The sequence below is a fragment of the Typopeltis vanoorti genome, chromosome 23 (assembly GCF_054136105.1).
Source record: "Typopeltis vanoorti isolate ZY-2024b chromosome 23, IOZ_Tvanoo_1.0, whole genome shotgun sequence".
NCBI classification, from domain to species: domain Eukaryota; kingdom Metazoa; phylum Arthropoda; class Arachnida; order Uropygi; family Thelyphonidae; genus Typopeltis; species Typopeltis vanoorti.
The window spans coordinates 2,819,923-2,840,833 of NC_143571.1; the positions used below are offsets into that span (position 1 = coordinate 2,819,923).

The 20,911-nt window shown below is 34.8% G+C and overlaps 1 protein-coding gene across 8 annotated transcripts in view; it reads right to left on the reverse strand.

The window, feature by feature from the left end:
* The window catches only part of Usp30 (ubiquitin specific protease 30), a 252,115-nt gene that overhangs the window by 54,949 nt on the left and 176,255 nt on the right, over positions 1-20,911 (reverse strand). For all 8 annotated transcript variants that reach the window (XR_016550340.1, XR_016550341.1, XM_090413154.1 and 5 more), the window contains one exon: positions 5,764-5,972. Coding sequence is in view for 6 of the 8 variants with exons in the window: in XM_090413154.1 (XP_090269280.1) it covers positions 5,764-5,972 (209 nt within the window). In the remaining 2 variants the exon portion in view is untranslated. The remainder of the gene's footprint in view (positions 1-5,763; positions 5,973-20,911) is intronic.

The following is a 20,911-nucleotide window of genomic DNA, read 5'->3' on the forward strand; positions in this document are numbered from 1 at the left end:
ATAAAGAAAGAGAATGTTAGAAATTTCATTGAAATATCTCTAGCATCCTTTTTTTTCTACTATACTAAAGCTTTACTTATGGAGTGCTACAAGGCTTCACTGTTTTTACCTTTTTCTTCTGCATTACAGTGAATTCCAACTGACTACACATGAAATGAAATCTTACAGATCACAGTATATTTTGATCATTAATGTTTCACAAACCTTGTATAATGCAAGCAAGCAAAAACCTATTGAACATCTTCTGGTTTAACTTTTAAATCTTCACCCCATTCTTCAGCAGAATTAAATAAAACTTGTTAACTTCTATGCCAGTAACTTGATTTTGTCTTCATTCTCACAAATCATAATTCTCTTTTCACATTCTTACCTCTACATAGACAACACAAGCTTTCTCCTCTTTACATCTCTCTCTCTCTCTCTCTCTCCCAATCTTTTTTGTTAGATGTCAAATTTAAAAGCACTAAACTTTAATATATATCTGTTATATGTTTGTAGGATAGTAACTGGACATCAGGCCTGTTACTTAGCCAAGCAACTTGACTTCTTATAAGCAAAAGGACATTTCTACTTATCAGCAAATACTATACATATATTCTATCTTAATTCTACCAAAGAGGAAAATCAGTAAGATTTAACAACTAATTGCTAAGGATAATTGTTTAGTGTGTTAGCTGTTACATCAGACTCAGTATTAGGTTTTGTTAATGAAAAGATTTTTATATTATTAAATGCATAATAATTACATATTTTAAAATATGCTACAAACTGTGTGTTACTTATTATGCTGAACTTGATTTTTTATTTCAACAGACAGCTTGTCATACCTTTGAAACTAGGCTAAAATTTGTGCATAGTACTTGCAAAATCCTACAGCCACATCAGCTGTCTACAGAGTGAATGGACATATTACTGCTGTTCCATTCCCTCTGTCCATGCCATTTAACTACTAATTAAAGATAACCATATTGTTATTCGTTGGATAGTTTATTTAAGCTCAAAAAGATGGTCATCAATAATAATGAATTCATATCTTTTGAGTTAGGAACAGAAAAGTTCTGAATTTAAATTAAGACTTCAAACCAAGATAAGTTTATTTTATTAAATTTTTCATTTTAAGTGAAAGGCATATATTCAGTCAGTGACAACAAAATAATCTTTGCTAAATTTATATCTATTACTGAATGTATTAAATATTGCAAATGTAGTAACATACACAATTCAAATCCATTTTGTGAATGCAGAAACTTTTTTTTTTCTTCTGTAGACATGTCGAAGTTAGTCAAACTTAGAGAGATGGAGAAAAATTTAAGCTTTCCACAAAATAGACAGTATGGTCAAGTTCAAAAATTAGAGTTAAAAATTAACTTTACCACTTCAAAGAGGTAGTACAATTGACATATTCTTGCTAATTTCTTTTAAGTAATAAGGACTGGAAGATGAAAAGGAAAATTAATATAAAATAATTAAAGTTGACTCTTTGAAAACATTACTGCAGTGCACTTTTTTTCACTTTATAGCAAAATAATTCACCAAAACTATGAAATTTATCAAGCTGTTAAACTGCTCTGGCCAAAGCCCATGGCACTGATGCTATACTAAAGAAATTTATTATTACACAGGCATCTACATGGAATCAAATGACTCATCATGGATGGCTCACAGCAACTATTATTCACTCAATATCGATCATACTTCTTAAACTCATTAACTGATAAAAGCAGTCACAAATGCTTTTAGTTATTCCACTCATTTACCACTCTCCAATAAAAAAATTTAGTCTATAAACCCATACAACCCACACCCACTTCCAGGAGTGATGCCTTGTTCTCTCCTGACCAGTAAGTCATGATTTGAAATACACTGGTGTCCAAAGACTAATGACCAACACTATTTCTGAAGATTGCCACTGCAAATTCAGATGACTCAGCTTGTGGCAATTTGTATAACTGACAATTCCAAGTAGAAAGTGGTAATATATTCAAACCGTGCACAAAGGTGTCACATGGTCGCACTCAACAGGATAAAAGGCAAAAGGATGCACTAATTGTGTTTGAAGGAAGCTCTTTTCGTGAAGGAATAAAGTTGCAAATGTGGATGCCTAGTAATGTCTCAACAACATCTAGATGATTTCACATGGGGAAGAATTATTGGAAAGCTTGAAAAAGGGTATAGAATTACTGATATTGGCAGAAAGTTGGGAATCTCACATAGTGTTGTATCCAGGTTCTGGGCACCATTTCAAACCAATGGAATGTGTTCCAGATGTTTGCTAAGAGGTAGCCCTCGCTCTACCATGGAGCAAGAAGACAGGTTTTTGGTTATAACAGCAAAACATACGCAGGAACAAGATTCAAAAAAAGACTCTTACTATTTTTAAATAAAATTTACTCAACTGGTATCCTCCCAATAGAATGGAAAAAAGCAATTGTGATTCGTATCTTTAAGAAAGGTAATAGAGATGACCCTAAAAACTATAGAGGTATCAGTATACTAAATTCCTGTTACAAAATATATAGCAGAATCTTAAATAACAAACTAATGAAATATTCCGAAAACTTTATTCTAGAGGTACAGAATGGATTTAGAAAAGGACGATCATGTATAGACCCAGCCTTTTGCCTAAAATTAATAGTAGAGAAAAGAAGAGAATACAATTTGGAAACACATATTGCATTTACTGACTTTGAAAAAGCATTTGACAAAGTTAAAAGAAACATTATTTAACATATTAAAAGAAAGACAAATACCAAATAATATCCTAAAAGCTATCACAAGTATATATGAAAATAATCAAATACAAATAAAATTAAATCACAAGCTATCATATACAAGAGTCCCCTCTCAGCAACTCTTTTTAATATCTACTTAAATGAAATAATAATAAAATGGAGTAAAAATTTACACCAAGGAATTAAACTTTCACCTACAGTTAACTTAAACACTCTCCTCTTTGCAGATGACCAAATAATAATTACAAATTCTGAAGATAACTTGCAGAAAGCTATTTTAAATCTAAATGAGATATCCAAAGATTATGGTATGATAATATCAACGGAAAAATCAAAAACTATGGCCTTTAAAGGACAAGAACTAAAATAGATAACAAGATTTTAGAACAGGTGAATTCATTTAACTACCTAGGATGTATGATCACATATGAAAATGAAAAAGATATAAACGTAAAAATTGCAAAATATTTAAAAATGACAGGTGTGATTCACTCTATATTTAAACCAAACCTAGTTCAAAAACAAACCAGACTAAAAGTATACAATACATTAGCCCTACTAGTCTTGATGTATGGAAGCGAAATCTGGACAATAAAACAAAAAGACAAAGAAAGATTAATCACAGCAGAAATGAAGTTCATGAGAAAAACTGCAAAGTATACTCTATTTGATCACAAAAGAAACGAAGAAATTATGAAAGAATTAAACCAAGAACCAGTAATAGAAAAAATTTAAAAACATAAATGGATGGAACACGTTCAAAGAATGAAAACAGAAAGATTACCAAAACAAGCCTTAAAGTACAAGCCATTAGGAAAAAGAAAACCAGGACGTCCTCTTAAACGATTCAACGATGACTTCTAAGGCCGGAACAGGCCATGTTAGGCCTAAATCCTTGATACGTATGATGATGATGATGATAGCAAAACATAATTGATGCACCATGGCAGGTCAGCTTGCAAGTTGACTCCATTCAAGTACAGATACGTGAATATCTTGACAAACTGTGGCTGTCTGTGATAAGTAGGCCAATATGCCTGAAGGACTGTAGTGTCCACAGCTCATTGTAGGACACATTTTCAGCAGTGTTGTATCCATAAAAATTTGACAAAACACCAATGGGCCATTGTACCCTTTTCAGATGAGATGAGAGTCATTTTAGTCTTTTTCTGATGACGCTTGATCTGATGTGAAAGTGGTAATGCTTACCATTGCAAGAATGTTCTTGAAAGGGATAGATATGGCGATGCTGGTGTCATGGTGCGAGAATGCATTATGCTTAATGGATGCACTGAGGCGACAAGTGCTGTAAAAAGGGACTGACTTGTGAATGATGCTGTAGACAAAGAATTCCTTCATATGGATGACAATGCCATACCATATCATACAAGAGCAGTAGAGATACTTCTGAAGATTGAGGATATTAATTGAATTAATGGCAGGCACACTCTCTAGATCTCAACCACATAAAACACATTAGGAGGAAGCAATAGGGAGATGCATTGCTGCTCGAAATTTCCCCCCAGAAAACAAACAAGGCCTTATCCTTGCTCTCAAGGAGTGGACCAGTTTGCCTTAAGAACTTCTGAATCGTTGTATGTTGTGAGAGCTGCATCACAGTTCAGTACACACATTCCATACTGAAATGTCTCTCTGCACAGTTTTCTGTAAGCACTGTACATTAATTCCTTAACTATGTCCTCAGGAAATTTGTAACTTTTGCCAAAAAGTATTGCAATTCAATTTGTATGAAATTTATAACATTTTTTGTGTAATATAATTTATTAGTAAGCTGGCAATAAGTTTATGCCCATATTTGGCTGCAGTCATTAAAATTTTTTCATATAAAGGTAAAAATGTAGTTTTCTTAGCTTTTGGACACCAGTTTATTTCCTTAGCTCATTTACTAACTTAAGTTTCTATCATATGCCCTCTTTTTCAGCTTAATATTAGTTAACTTTTTAAACCACAAACGTTCAGTCTACTATCATAGGTTGAATGTTTGATGTTAAAATGTATTCAACAAACTAGACATTATTTTGGTCACTTACCTGAAGCTGCTCCACCACTTCCATATACTTTAGAAACCTAAGTGACCAAGGTCTGTGCATCTATGCTTTGATATGAGCACATTTGTCCAGATGTGGTCATATCAAAGCATTATAAAGAAGGATAATAACTTCCTCATCCCTGCCTGTTCAGTGTATTTCTTTACATCAAAATGATATTGAGATATTTTGGCCACTTCCACAATATATCCTCCAAACTTCATCTCTCTGTCCATCATTACCTCTAAATTCCTAGCCTCATCAATACACAATACACAACCTGTAGGTTTTTAATCCACATGTGCATACCTTGACTTAACACACTAAATTGACAGCTATTATCATGTGCACAGTGTGTCAGTCTATTTAGATCATCCTGTATGATATCTACATCATCAGTAAACATGATATTTTGTCACAAATCCTTATACTTTTGATGTACAAACAGAAGCAGTCTCGATACAAGACTTGTGGGATACCCCTATTCATCAAAAAAAAGGTTGATTCAATTCAACCACATACTACTCTATAATGCCTGTCTGTCAGCTTCCTTCATATCCATGTGACTAGATTCACATTCCAACCACATTTGCTCCAACTTATGTAATGGGTCCCATGCAGTATCCCATCAAATGAAGATATGAAATCCATGAAGATATTAGGGTGCAGTCATTTTCCTTATCCAACTATGTTATCACTTTATTAGAGAAAGTGAGTAAATTACTAATATAAGCCTCCTCCCCCAAAGTGCTGTCCCCCATAAAGTATCATATTCCTAACCATTTCTGAACTTATAACAAACTACTTCTTTGGTGTCTGAGCTTGCTATATCATATGTCAAATGTTACTACTTATTACTTTGCAAACAATTTCAAAATACACAGAAATTAAAGGAAACCATATTAATGCAGAATAGCTTACAATAAAAATAAATAATAACAAATAAAAAGTTGTACACCACATTAAAACTGCTTAAACTGTACCTCTCATTGTCAACGTGACTACCTCCGATTAGCCGTGTCCATGGATAAATGCCATTATTTCCATTTCTCTTGCTATTACTAGTAGAATGATATATATAATCATCCATGGCCAAAAATTCTGGGAAGTCTATGTGATCAAAACATTTCATTGGCATCCCATTGCTAAGCCAAACTGTTCTCTGAATGTGTATACACAGGCATTCAGGTAGCTACAATAGAAACAATATACAGATATTAAAGCTGAAGAAAAAAATACAAAGATTGATGTTTAACTAAATAAGAGAATTTTCGACAGTTACCATAAGTAAATTTTAAAACAATTTTTACAAATCAATTCAAAATGCTGTCTAATTTTCTGAAGAGAGCCATAAATAAAACTTCCTTCTAAGTAATAAATGAAATAGCTGGCAATCCCAAATTACTAGCCCTCTAATAATTTCATTTTATTCTATGATTGATCAATCAGAACTGGCTACATAACTGCTATCTTTTGTTCCACCTTTATGGCACTAATAATAACATTGTTCAATTTAAAAAAAAAATCCTCTGACATTTTTTTTTGTTTCCCAAAGGGAGTAGGCAGTGCTGGTCCTGAGGATGTAGGGAGTAGGCAAAGGGAGTAGGCAGCCAGTCTCTAGTGATCAGATGACAACGCTTAGTGCACTTCCACAACGTGCTAGAAAAGAATCGCATTATTAACACGAGCTAGTATTTATTAGTACATATATATTTCAATTCATTGATTTAAAAACTGCAGGTTTAAAAACAGGAGTTTCTTTAAGGAGGAAAAAAAGCTTACCTTCATGCCTACACCAAAGATCAACTAATTTGTAAAGCTGGAAAAAAAACATCCTTAATAAGAGTTTCTCTAGTCAATGACTAAATCAAACCTATAATGGTCTTTCTTTCTTCCTTCTGACCCACAAGCTCTTTCTAACTTTCTACAAGAATGAAGCCTCTTCTTTTTCCTTGAATACTTTAGTTACAAAGATAGCAGATGGGTCCCTCACCTGTTCAGACTACAATAAGTCCCCCAAACATCGTGATGTGCCACTTTACATCACGATCCTGTCCAGAAAATTTGGAATTTTCAAAATTATAGCCTCCAGAGAGGAACAAATTTCATCCTCAGGACCAGCACTGTACTCAGAATAACAGAAAAACCCTTGGAGATTTAATACTGTGGGAAGCTGATGATGCAACAGTAATTTCAGATCAACTACAATAGATACTTTTTGCCAAAACAGTCAGACAGCTTATATAATGCATTGTTAAAAGCATTGCTAATTATCTATCAATTATATATTTGGTTTAATCCTTTATCCAAGTGTAAGCAAACAAAGTTTGCGCCTTAAGTATTTTCAGGACTGGGGCAACTTGTGGCAAAAGTGGTATAACTTCCCATCACTTGCCTTAGTATCCCATAATGCATAGCATTATGGGATACTAAGGCAAGTTTTATTACTTATACTAAGGCAAGCATTATTACATGTTTGCAAGGAGATGTGCTATGCATTATGGAATACTAAGGAGAGTGTTGAGAAGTTATACCACCTTTGCCACAAGTTGTCCCAGTCCTGAAAATACTTCAGGCGCAAATTTTGTTTGCTTACACTTGGATAAAGGATTAAACCAAAGATATAATTGGTAGCATGGCCAAGTGAAAAAACTTCCATCTGCTAATCATGTAGTCATTTCAGATTATTTATCCCATTTGATTACTTGTCTTATTACCGTATTTACTGGAATATAACTCCCCTTGTATATATCTCGCACCCCTCATTTTACTTTATGAAAAAAGAAATTACGTTTTGCATAGACCTCACACACGAAAAACATTTAAAACTTTAAGAAATAGATAGTGAATATTATGGCAGTTTTAGATATTTTGGAATTCGGTTGAAGAGAATCAGCAACGATCATTGGCTTACCTTTGTCATTGAGTCAAGTGATCTTTTGTTAATACCACACCAATCATATGCATAGAGATAGAAGCAACCAGTAGAGGAAATATGGGAGTGAGAGCATTGACTTCTACTCGATCTTGGTTTGCACGAGAGTGGAGTAGTGAATGAGATGAGGTTTAGATTCTATGCAGAGTGGATGGCAGCCGGCAGCTATGACCCGGCTCATAGATAAATGAAGAGGGAGGCTATGGAAAGAAAATCATATAAAAGTTCTTGGAAGGTAACTATACAGGAACACTCAGAGAATAGACAAATGTGACAAAGCCACATGCATAAATGTAGTTCAGAAAACAGTTACAGGGAAGATGGAAAATAATATAGAAGATGAATATCAGGTAATCTGCAAAATGTTCTGGAGGCTATAGAAAAAAAAAACCTTAGAAACGGGAGAATAAGGAGTACTGGAAATGAAATCAGAGAATATAAAGCAGACATAATAATTGACGATGCTCTGAATGACTGGATTAATTATTTTGAAAGACTTAACTGAAACAAGCAGTAACAGATGGAAACAGCAATCAGATCCAGTGTGGAAATAAAGCACCTAGAATACGTAATACATAATATTCAGCAGTACTGCATAATTCAGAAAGCCTGGTCAGAAGGTCAAATTCCAATGACCTTCTGGCCAGGCTTGATAGGAGTGGAACTCCCATAGTACTCATTTATAAAAAGGGAAATAAAACGACAGTTTCCTATTGAGGTAAGATTTATGCAAGCATACTTGAGAAGAGACCAAAAAAAATTGTGGAAGACAAACTTTGAAAGAATAAGTAGGGTTAAGGATCACACCTGTGAAAAAAGTCAAGAAATCATGGGAATATAACATGGACTGCATTTAACATTGCAGACCTTGAAAAGACATATGCCAAGAAAAACAATGTTCAGAACAATGTGATTATATGATGTAAATGGGAAATTATACAGAACAGTATATAGTGTATACTTAAATTATAAGAGATTTTTCACAGAACTGGGGAGTAGAACAAGAGGCCATCCACAGAAACTGAATAAGGAGGCATGAGCAGAGGAGTGAGGAAACAGGTTTTCACATGGAGAGTGGAATGCATTTCCTGAGTGTGTTGTGAATGTAGACACGTAGAATCAGTTTAGGCACTGTTGGATGAACTCTGTGTGTGATAGTGTACCTCCCACGATAAGACTGACTCCACAGAAATAGATGTTAATTTCAGCTGAAATCTCTATCTCATCTGCCATAAGTCAGTTGTTAGAAATGAAGGAGGTACATGAAAATGGTTTGATGTAAAATTAGGTATAAGAGAGTACATGTCATCTCCATTGACATTCGTTTTCACAGACACTTTATGAAAGAGTGTTCATGAAAATGATTAAAACAGATATCAAAAGCAATATAATCAAACTCTGTTCTTAAACATGTGATGTTATATTCCTAAATAAATTCAGTATAAGTCATCAGCACCCGTTAACTAAAATTGCTGTGACAATTTTGTTATAAGTGTTATAACAAAAAAGAAAAAAAACAGGAAGTAGGCAAGAACATGAAAACATTAATTGCATTCTCAATGGTGAACCTACAGAATAAGTCAAATATTTTGTTGTTTAATCACCAATTTTAGTGAAGATGAAAAAAAGAAATTTCAAAACATAACAGAATGATTAAAACTGTTATGGTGGGGGATCTACTTTGAATACATTTATATGGCATAAGAGAGAAATTAGTTCAAACACAAAACTAGTAGTATAGAAGACAGCCTTTAAATAAATTATTTCTTATTATGTGAGACCTCCAGGGAGTCAAGGATTCATCGAGGGAGGCTATAAATCACCCAAACCAGTAGTCATACCTTCCCTTAAATTCATTCACACTAGATGCAATCACTACCACTAAAGGCCAACTATCCCACTCACTGCTCTGTGAGATCAACACTTAGCTCTTACCCCTTTCTTGACTGCAAACAAATTTAACTTCCATGCATGACCCCATGTTCTTTCCCTGCCTTCCATATAACAAAACAAAAAATTTCAGACAATATTCTATAACATCCATTCAAAATTTTATAGATAGACCTCTATCATATTATCCCTCTTTCTCCTATTAACCAGTCTGCAATCTGTCCTCATAATCAAATCCCATAATCCAGATATAATTTTTGTAATTCTTCTTTGCACCCTTTCCACAGCTTTATCCCCGTGGAACCCAGGAGACAAAATCTGCACACAATAATCCAGGTGTGGTCTTATCAAGGCAGCTTATAAAGACCTTACATGTCAAAGTTTGCTTCAACATGGCAATTATCTCTTATATTTGCAACTCTTGCTATATGACCTTTGAACTTCAAATTCATATCCACCATTACGCTACGATCCCTAGCCTCGTCAGTTTCTTTTAGCATAAATCCCGGTAATATAATGTCGTTGGAAATCTCATCATCCCGAAGTGCATAACTCTACACTTACTATCTTTACATCATTAGCAAACAATTGCACATCTCTTCTTTAGACCCTTCCCAATATCATTAATGCATAGATTGAACAATAGTGGCACAAGGACTCAACCCTGTGGTACACCACTGATCACCTTAACCCAGCGTTAGTAAGGTGGGGTGTCACCGTGAAGATTTTAAATTGACTAACTTTTTAACAACACGTGGCTGTGAATCATGCCTCAGTATAGCTTATCCACCTGTAACCTGCTAATCGACGCCATAGACGACAGGCTGTTGCACACAAGCAAGTTTAGTGTTCAGAGGTGTAAAGTGTGCTGGAGTCCAGACCCCATCTTACCAAAAGTGTGACTATATTTACTTCCAAAACAAAACATTGTTTTCATGTAAATTCTACTAAAATATTATCGTTACTGCTGTCTCTTCTATATTTTAAGCAAATACATTTTTGTAAATATTTAGAGGGTATTTTGAGAGCAATATCTTTTTTTTTTACCAGATGAGTTACGAGCAGGAAGAACAGAGGTTACGTCGACTTATAGATGACACTTTGACAGACGAGAAGCCATTTAGCAGAGATGATGATAGTGAAATTGATTTAGAATTAGTCAGTAACCATGAGTCTGATACAGAACAAGACCGTGAGGAAGAATCCACTAATACTGATTAAAAAGATATTGATTTCTAAAATACACTACATTATTTGAATGGATCTGTGGATCCCACCTTACCACTTTTGTTACATTTTCCTACCTCAACCAGCCCCAGGTTAAATCTGGCAGATTCACACACACTGTGTACAACTTTTTAATATCTGTCTGTCAACCATCCACTGATGCAAGTCAAGAGTTTATCTTCCAATCCCATATTCTACAGTTTAAGCAACCGCCTTTTGTGGTATCCTATCAAATGGCTTAGCAAAATCCGACATTATCCTAGTGTATCCACTCCCTTTATTCAACTCAGTGGTAACATTGTTAAAAAATATAGGTAAATTGCTAAAACATAACCTTCTTTTAGTAAATCCATGCTGCTCCTTGTAGAGTATAGCTTGTTTGTCTACCCATTTCTGTATGCGAGTTCTTACCAACTTCACTAAAATCTTCACTACCAAACTAGAGATACTGATAGTCGGTAGTCAGATGTTGGTTTTTGCACCCTTGTACAATGGAACTATCAGGTTCACGGACAATTCATCATGAAGAAAATTCGTTGCAGGAAAATTCATTGTGGAAAAAATTCGCTGAAAACATTATTTGCTAGAAAATTGAAATGATATTGCATTGATACCAATATATAAAAAGTAAATGCAGTGCAAAATAAATTTCACAAAATAGTTTTTTTTTAATGTATTATTTGTTTAGATTTTAATTAGATTTTCATAATATTTTTATTCTTATACAATGAAAGTAATATATTTCTTGATTGGTGAGTTTCCTAATTTCAGGTCTCCAATAAGCAGTGCTGTGGTCTCACATCAGATGACAAAATTCACCTCTTACCTAAAAACAATTACAAATATCTGTGCCCACTGAGTTTTGAATCCACAATTCACTGGTGGGAGAGGGTATGCTATCTAGTTGGTTGTTAACAACATATTTCTGATTACAGTTTATGTTTGGAAGTTTTACAAGAGAAATAATTACTTATTTCACTTTGGGAGCATGCATCTATATATATATATATCCCCCCCCCCCAGTAAAGAAGACTAAATATAAAATTTTTAAATTTCTTAGTGTTATAAAATACTAGTATTAGAGGAACAGTTAAAGACCAGTATTGCACCTGCAGATGGAAATTTAGCTCATGCTGATTTACATAATGATAGGATTTACATAATTTTATTATAATTTTCTTTAATATAATTACTTTGAAGTGAACGTATGATTTTAAACTAGCTCTGTAAACGATAGCAGTATACAAATGTCTTTCATATGCAGGAAAAGCAGAGTCATTTTCAAAATACATGTGTATTGAATAACTGAAGCATGTCACCTTCTGAAATAGTTCAGATAAAAAAATATACCACACCTGGATGGATATCTAAATGCACAGAACAGAAAAATAGTGAAAGGTTAGAAGAATAAATATTCTTAAATATTATATTTTCCCCAATAACTATTCTAACTATTAATAGTTAGAATATATAATAGGATTATGTAAATAGTTAACTATAAATATTAGTTGGATATAACTATTATCCCTAAATATTCTTAAATATGGTGCTCTTTCTCCCTAACCATCCTATCCCAGTTCTGTATCAATTAATATTCCATCTACAGATCCTGTAGTAAGAAAGAATATTAATAACTTTATACGGAATAAAAATTTTCAGAAAGCTAAATATAATCGAAACATTAAATATATAAAATATTTCTTATATTTTTTTAAAAAATATCTTATATGGGAAATTTTATTTTATTTATTTTTCACATATATGCAAAAAGAATTTTCGTTCAATTAATTTTCCCGTGATGAATTGTCTGGAAAGAGAACTATCATACATTCCTTCTATTCCTGAGTTGAGACAAGTTATACAAAAATGTTGAAGGCCTAGCCAATTCTGCTGAACATTTCTTTAGCAAACGTGCCGATATTCCATCTGTCTCTAGTGACAAATTCTTATCCAGGTTATGCTACAACTCTTCAACCTCATTTTCATGCACATCTAACCCTTCATCCAATGTAGTAGTAACACTGAGCACCATGTTAGATGCACCTGATTGATATATCTTAGCAAAGTGAGCACCCATTAATTGAATAATCTCATTAGCTTCAGACACTAGGGTACTATCTGCATTCAATAAAGTTATTCTTTCACATTCATTCTTTTGAATTGCCTTTAGCATGCATAGCCAATTTCTTTTCATATAATCTGATTTAGCTTTTTGCACAATACTCGTTACTTTGCTGGCCTGATCTTTATATATTTCATAACTCCTCTCACTCTTATTCTCATGATATTCTTTCCACATCATCTTCTTGCAGATCTGTTGCTTCATAAGGTTGCACATCCATTTCACTCCCAACCTATTCATTCTTCGAACACTAGGGGATACATTCAGATACTACCTCATTTAAACACTTTTTCAAATATTCCCATGCACTGTAGACATTTTTCCGATTCAGTAACTGATACCATAGGACCAAAAATAGTATTCTCCTAAGCTTATCATAATTTCCAGCTTTGTAATTCAGCATATAACCTGTTCTAATGGGAACATCAATATAATTAGATACTTCCCAAGAAAGAACAGCATGATCACTGTCACCAACTGGTGGTAAAATAGTCATATTCTTAACAGTACCACCTTCTGCTGCTACGAACAAATCCAACGCTCTTTGACCTCAAGTTCTTTTTTTCACATTCTGCTTGAGAAAGTTGTCTCACAACAATTCAATAAATTCCAGTTCATTCTTATGAGATTTCTCTTCTACCCAATCAATGTTTGGATACAAATTATATATTCAATTTAATCCTTTATCCAAGTGTAAGCAAACAAAGTTTGAGCCTAAAGTATTTACAGGACTGGGGCAACTCGTGGCAAAGGTGGACTGAGTTCTCTTTCCTTAGTATCCCATAATGCAAAGCACATCTCCTTGCGAACATGTATATATACTATGCATTATGGGACTGGTTTTGACCTTTATTGAGGTCTCCTCGGTGGGAGCCAAACCGAGAGGTGATACCAAGGTTGAAACAATGCAGAAGTCATATTTGCACATGCCAGTTGCCTCTGGGTCAGACTCCCACTGAAGACACCTCAATAAAGGTTGAAACCGGTCTGGGTAGTGACCCTTCCCATAATACATAGCATTATACATGTCCGCAAAAAGGAGATGTGTTTTGCATTATAGGATACTAAGGTAAGTGATGAGAACTCAGTCCACCTTTGCCACGAGTTGCCCCAGTCCTGAATATACTTTAGGCACAAACTTTGTTTGCTTACACTTGGATAAAGGATTAAACTGAATATATAATTTATAGTCTAACCAAGCGGAAAAAACTTCCAACATATTTCTCTAATCCAGAGTAATTTAATACTAAAGTGTGATACCTTTTGGCAACTGGCATATGGAAATATGACTTCTGCATTCCTTCAACCTTGGAGCATATGGGTCTTGCTCCCACTGAAGAGACCTCAATAAAGGTCGAAACCGGTCTGGGTAGTGATCCTTCCCATAATTCATAGCATTATACATGTCTGCAAGGAGATGTGCTTTGCATTATGGAATACTAAGGAAAGTGATGAGAATTCAGCCCACCTTTGCCACGAGTTGCCCCAGTTCTGAAGAATACTCAAAGTGCAAATTTTGTTTGCTTACACTTGGATAAAGGATTAAATTAAATATATAATTTATAGTCTAACCAAGTGAAAAAACTTCCAACAATGTTTGGATAATTAAAGTCACCCATAAAGATCACTCGTTTAGTACCCATAAGGTTAAATTGACGATGCATTTCTTCTTCACCTGCAACTGAGGTACCAAGTCTGTAGCAACACCCTACCATATATTTCACTTTGTTAGCCTCCACTTCACACTAAATCTTCTGTCATTCCTAAAAATAGTATACCCATTAAACTCAAACTGAAAACTTGCTACCATCAAAACAGTCTTCATAACTTTTTTTTTTTTTTTTTTTTTTTTTGGAAGTATACATGTTTTATCAAGCAAAATACAAAATATCAGCTGATATTAGGTTGTTTTGCTAAAATCTCATTCTCCGTAATATCGAGACTAAAAAAATAAATGAATAAAAATTACCATTCACAGAAGACATTAAACAAATTAAAATAATGCCTAATTTACAACTAAACTTATTATATACAATTCACATTTTAATCCTACTGTAATAATATTAAACTAATCAGTTCAAAGCTGGGTTCAAGCCAAATACACATTCAAACAGATTTTTGCTTTAAGACAAATGGTTGAGAAATCATGAGAATATAACAAAGATCTGTATTTAAGTTTTGGAGATATAGAAAAAGCATATGACAAGGAGGAAGAGATATATTACACAATTATAATGGTGTAAATGAGACATATTGAACAATACATATCTGAAAGCACACCCCAACTCAACATCACCAGAGTTAAAGATCAGTACTATTAACATAAGAAGCCTGAATTGCAAAGAAATGGAGCTAGCTGAGGAATTAGATAAGTACCAGATCGACATAATCGGGGTAACTGAAACAAAAAAGACAAAAACTGGTGAGATCTTTCTGAGCAATAAATACAAAATGTTATATTCAGGCAATAACAATCAAGGAAGGGAAGGAGTAGCCATAGTATTCAACACTAAATACGAGGCTAATCTTCTTGAATGGCAAGCAGTCTCAAGTAGAGTGATGTGGGCAAATATGAGAATGGGGAACTGGCCAATGAGACTTATTTGTGCCTACGGTCCCACAGAAGGTTCTACCGAGGTACAAGTGGATGAATTTTTTGATGCTTTAGAGAAAGCAACTGATACAATGAAAAAGGAAAAGTTGGTCCTTATTGGGGATCTAAATAGCAGAGTGGGAAATGATTGTCAGACAAACAAAAATATTTTGGGAAAATATGGAGAAAAGAGCAAAGCTAATAATAATGGCAAATACCTGTTGGTTTTCTGCTCAAGACATGGACTGGTTATTACTAACACCATGTTCCAACATAAAAATGTGCACAAATTCACATAGAGAGAAGAGGAAAGGAATAAGAAAAGTCTCATTGACTATGTTTTTGTTGATAGTGATGTTTTCTCCCTAGTGCAGGACACCAGAGTGTACAGAGGATTTGAAATTGGAAGTGATCACTATTTAGTCTTGAGCAAGATAAAATTGAATTTCATATTGAAAAGAATAACATGTAAGAAAGTTTTAAAGCGAATAAAAGTTGTGCAGCTCTCAGATGTGAACTATAGACTAAAATACACAAAGCTTATTGAAAAAAAAAATGGAAGAGTTTGAGAACAGGAACCAAATCTTTGAGATTCGGTGGCAATCTTTGAAGAAAACAGTGATTGATTCAGCCAGAGAGGCATGTGGTGAGGTTGTCTGCAAGGATAGAAAAATCAGAACTCCATGGTGGACACAGGAAGTTAAAGTGGTGGTAAAGAAAAAGAAGAAAGCATATCAAAAGTTCCTGGCAAATAAGTCAGCTTGTGGTCTTAGAGCATACAGAGACAAATGTAAGAAAGCTAAACACTGTGTAAAACTAGCTAAACAAAAGTCATGGGAGGACTTTGACAAGAACATACAAAATAAATATCAAAAAGGTGGCAAAATATTCTGGAGGTTGTTGAAGAAGCTTAGTAATGGAGGAAAGAATGCTCTAAAAGGAGTAAGAGATGATAAAGGTGACATGAAAATGGGAGGAAAAGATATCCTTGAAGTATGGAGTAATTACTTCGAAAAATTGCTAAATGAAACAAGCAATTATAGCACAGTGGTAAAAAACACTCAACGGTCATCCAGTCAGGAATACATATCCATACTTGAAGTAGAAAAAGCAATCAAAGGCTTGAAATGTGGAAAGGCAGCTGGAGTAGATGATATTCGACCAGAAATGCTGAAGTATGGTGGTATAAAAGTCTTACAGTGGCTGCACTGCATAGTACAGAAGGCCTAGACAAAGGGACGAATTCCCGATGATTGGAGTAGAGCTCTCATAGTACCCATATATAAAAAGGGAAATAAAACTGAATGTCAGAATTACAGAGGTATTTCCCTACTGAGTGTTCCTGGCAAGATTTATGCAAGTATACTTGAGAAACAATTGAGAAGAATTGTGGAAGAAAAGTTGGTGAAGAACAAGCTGGATTCACGCCAAATAGAGGCTGTCAGGATCAGATCTTCACTTTACTATAAATAGTTGAGAAAGCATGGGAATATAACAAAGATCTGTATTTAAGTTTTGTCGATCTGGAAAATGCATATGACAAGGTGCCAAGAGAGAAGCTATTCAATATGATACAGTTATATGGTGTCAATGGGGCATTATATCTAGCAATTCTTAGTCTTTATTTGAATTGTAAGTCAGCAGTTAAAAGTGAAGTACAGGAAGATAGTTTAATATTAAATCAAGTGTCAGACAAGGATATATGCATTATCCCCTCTGTTATTCATTATCTACATGGATCACATTATGAAGGAAAGTGGTATTAAACCTGTTATCAAAATTGGAGATGTTAATCTCAGCTCTTTACTTTATGCAGCGGTTTTATATTTCTAAGTAAATGTAGTATAAGTCTACAAGACTCCCTGACTAAATTGAATAACTGTTGTAATAGATATATGAAGGTTAACAATAAAAATAAGCAGAATCATCGAAAATGTCAACTGCATTGTGAACGGAGAACCTGTGGAACAAGTAAAACATTTCAGCTTAGGCATGATTTTTAGTGAAAATGGTAAATTAAATATGGAAATAGACAACAGAATCAACAAAGCTGGTATGGTAGGAAGTCAACTGAATAAATTCACATGGAATAGGAGAGAAATTAGCTGTATACAAACAGTATTTAAACTTAGTTTTAACTTATGGATCTGAGAGCTGGTTTAGAGGTAAAACACTTGACCAAAGACTAGAGACCACAGATATGAGAATCCTGAGAAAGATTAGAGATGTAAACAGATGGCATCAATGGCAATATCATATTAAAAACTAGGATATTAGAAAAGAACTTGACATTGCCAGCATCCAGAAATGGGTTAGCAGAGCTAATCTCAGGTGGTATGGTCACTTGAACAGAATGGGTGAGGAAAGATTAGCAAAACAAGTGTTCTCTGCCAGGTTGGCAGCAAAACGACCCAGAGGAAGACCAAGATATAGGTGGATTGATACTGTACAAATTGCCTTAGACGATAGAAATACAAGATCTGATAATGTTGGAGTCTTGACAAGTAACAGACTGATTTGGAGGAAAATTGTAGATAGGAAGTTAGAAATGATGTAAATTATTCATGTAGTAATATCATATCCTGTTAATGGGTGCATAGCAGGAATTTGATGATGAACAATACATAATCTATATTTGAGTTACATGTCAGTAGTTAGAACTGAGGAGGATACAGGAAGGTGCACACTATCTTAACTGTTATTATCATCTATATAGATCACATTACGAAGTCGCATTGAATTTGGTAAAGCAGTCAAGCGTGTTAATCTCAATTGCTTTACGAAGATGTCATATTCCTGAATCAATCCAGTCTTCAGTATTCCTTGACTAAATTGAATACCTGTTATAACAAATAGGGCATGAAAAAAATCAGCAATAACATGCTGATTTTCATGATGTAACCAAGATTTTAACATCTTTGTTACATCATAATTAGGATGTAACAAGAAAAAGAAAAAACACTTCAACTATTCAGGCACAATTTTCAGTGAAAACAGCAAATTAAATATGGAAATAACACAATAAGCAAAGGTGTATGGTTGGGAACTGAATACGGAATAAGAGAGAAATCAGTGAAAACACTAAGGTGAATACAAGATACTATTTGTACTAATTTCAATTTATGGATTTGAGAGCTGATTAAAACTGATTAAAGATTAGAGACTACAGATATAAAAGTTTCCAAGAGTTTATGGGAGTGAACAGATGACACTAGTGGCAGAATCATTAAAAATGAAGATATTAAGAAGGAACTTGACAACAATGTGTAAACAGAGCTAATCTCAGGTGGCACAATCACTTAAACAGAAAAGGAGAGAAAAAATTTAGCAAAGCAAGATGCTAGGATGACAAGAAAAATATATTATTCTCTTTCCTCTGGATAATGTGGATTGATGCAGTTAGAAGGGTTTACCGAAAAGTCGCCCCTCGCATTTCGACCCCTGTAGATAATGAGTAGGTTACAATAATGTAAATACAGTCAACTCTCGATAACACAAATTTTTATTGAAGTCCCAGCCCCTTTAGTGGAGATTCAGTGTTAAACTCTCTCGATTACTCGAACCAAACTTCCGATAACTCTAACTTTTACGAACAAATTTTCAAAATGACATTCTTGTACAAATTGTCACATAGCTTTTAAACTAATTTCTCACCTTTTGTATGTCTTCAGGATTCTGTTTCCATTGTGAAAGTATTAACTGGAACTGTTAATCCTTTCACAATGGAAAGAATACATACTCGACAAAGTAGTTAGTGACGGACACGGGGGGGGACAGCGGACAGAGTGCATTTGCTGTTTTCACCGCCTCATCATCGGCAGTGCATTGCGTGAACAAGCTGAGCGTCACAGGCAGTGCAATATCTACATATTATTTTTGCATCTTGATTGATTAATCCTGTGTGTGTGTGTACAATGGCAGAAAGTGCTCCGTCAATAAGAGGCAAAAGAAAATTGGGAGATGATAACCACATTTACGTGTTTTCAAAGAGAACCGTAGATGAACAACATGGAATCTGGGTTTGTGAAAAATGTTCCACCTGCAAAGGGCCTGTTTGGACAGAGGGTTTGAAAGGCCCAGTTGTGAAAGTCGTAACTAAACATAACCATGCAGCTCAAGCTGCAAGGTCAGAAGCATTGCAATTGATTGGTCAAATACGGCAACAACCACAGCAAATTGTTGCATCACTGAGACTGACTGCAATTCAAGAAGATTAGCCTCGTACTTTGTATTGAATACTATGGCTACTCCTTTTCCTTGATTGTCATTGCCTGAATATAACATTTTGTATTTATTGCTCAGTAAGATCTCACCAGTTTTGGTCTTTTTTGTTTCAGTCACCCCTATTATGTCGATCTGGTACTTATCTAATTCCTCAGCTAGCTCCATTTCTTTGCCATTCAGGCTTCTTACGTTGATAGTACCGATCTTTAATTCTGGTGATGTTGAGTTGGGGTTTGTTTTCAGATTTGTTCCAGTAGCTGACTTTTCGCTGTTCACCCTGGTTCCCTGGCGAAAACAACGGGGGCGTTGTTTAACCGGGCGACGTCCCAGCTGGCATGAAATTTTGTCATGTTGTACCATCATTTTTTATTTTGGTTTAACCAATAAGAATACAATTTGGTCGGCTAAATCCCAAATTGCCAGCCCATCCTCGTTCATTCAGTATCAAAGTAGATACCCAATAGGGTGCACCACGAGAAGGTGAGGATTGGACATTAGGTCAGAAGCCCTGGTCGGTTCTCCGCATTCCTTTAAAGGCTATGTGGAGGTCTCCTCTCAGTTATACAGCTTTGACCCTTAAGCACCCCCTTGTTGGATGCTCTTGTAACTTTATCATAAAAGGCTAGCATATTGCTAAAACAAGAGCACCCTTCACAAATCCATGTTGACTCTCACAGATAACATTACTCTCATTTGCCCAATGCTGTATACAGATTTTACTAACTACTGATGACACAAACTGGCCTATAATTAGACACTTCCAGTCTGCTAATGCCCTTATGCAATGGCACTATCTTACCATCCTTCCATTCCATTCCATGGGCACCTTTCCCGCAGCTAGACTTTTACTGAAAAGCCAGGTCAAAGGCACTGTCAGTTCCCTTGCACATTATCTCAAAACTCATGGTGAAATACCATCCAGTCCCACAGATTTACTGACATCCAGAGTACTCGGTATTTGGAACACTCTCCTCCTCCACCTCTAAACCTCAAACCTGCCCTATTCCTCTAGTATTTAAATAGACTCCTCCAGGATGAAATACTCCAATAAAGTGTTCATTGAACAATTCCACTATGTCCTCTGCATCAGTCACTCTATTTCCATTTTTATCCCACGTCATTCTTCCACAGTCATTTCTC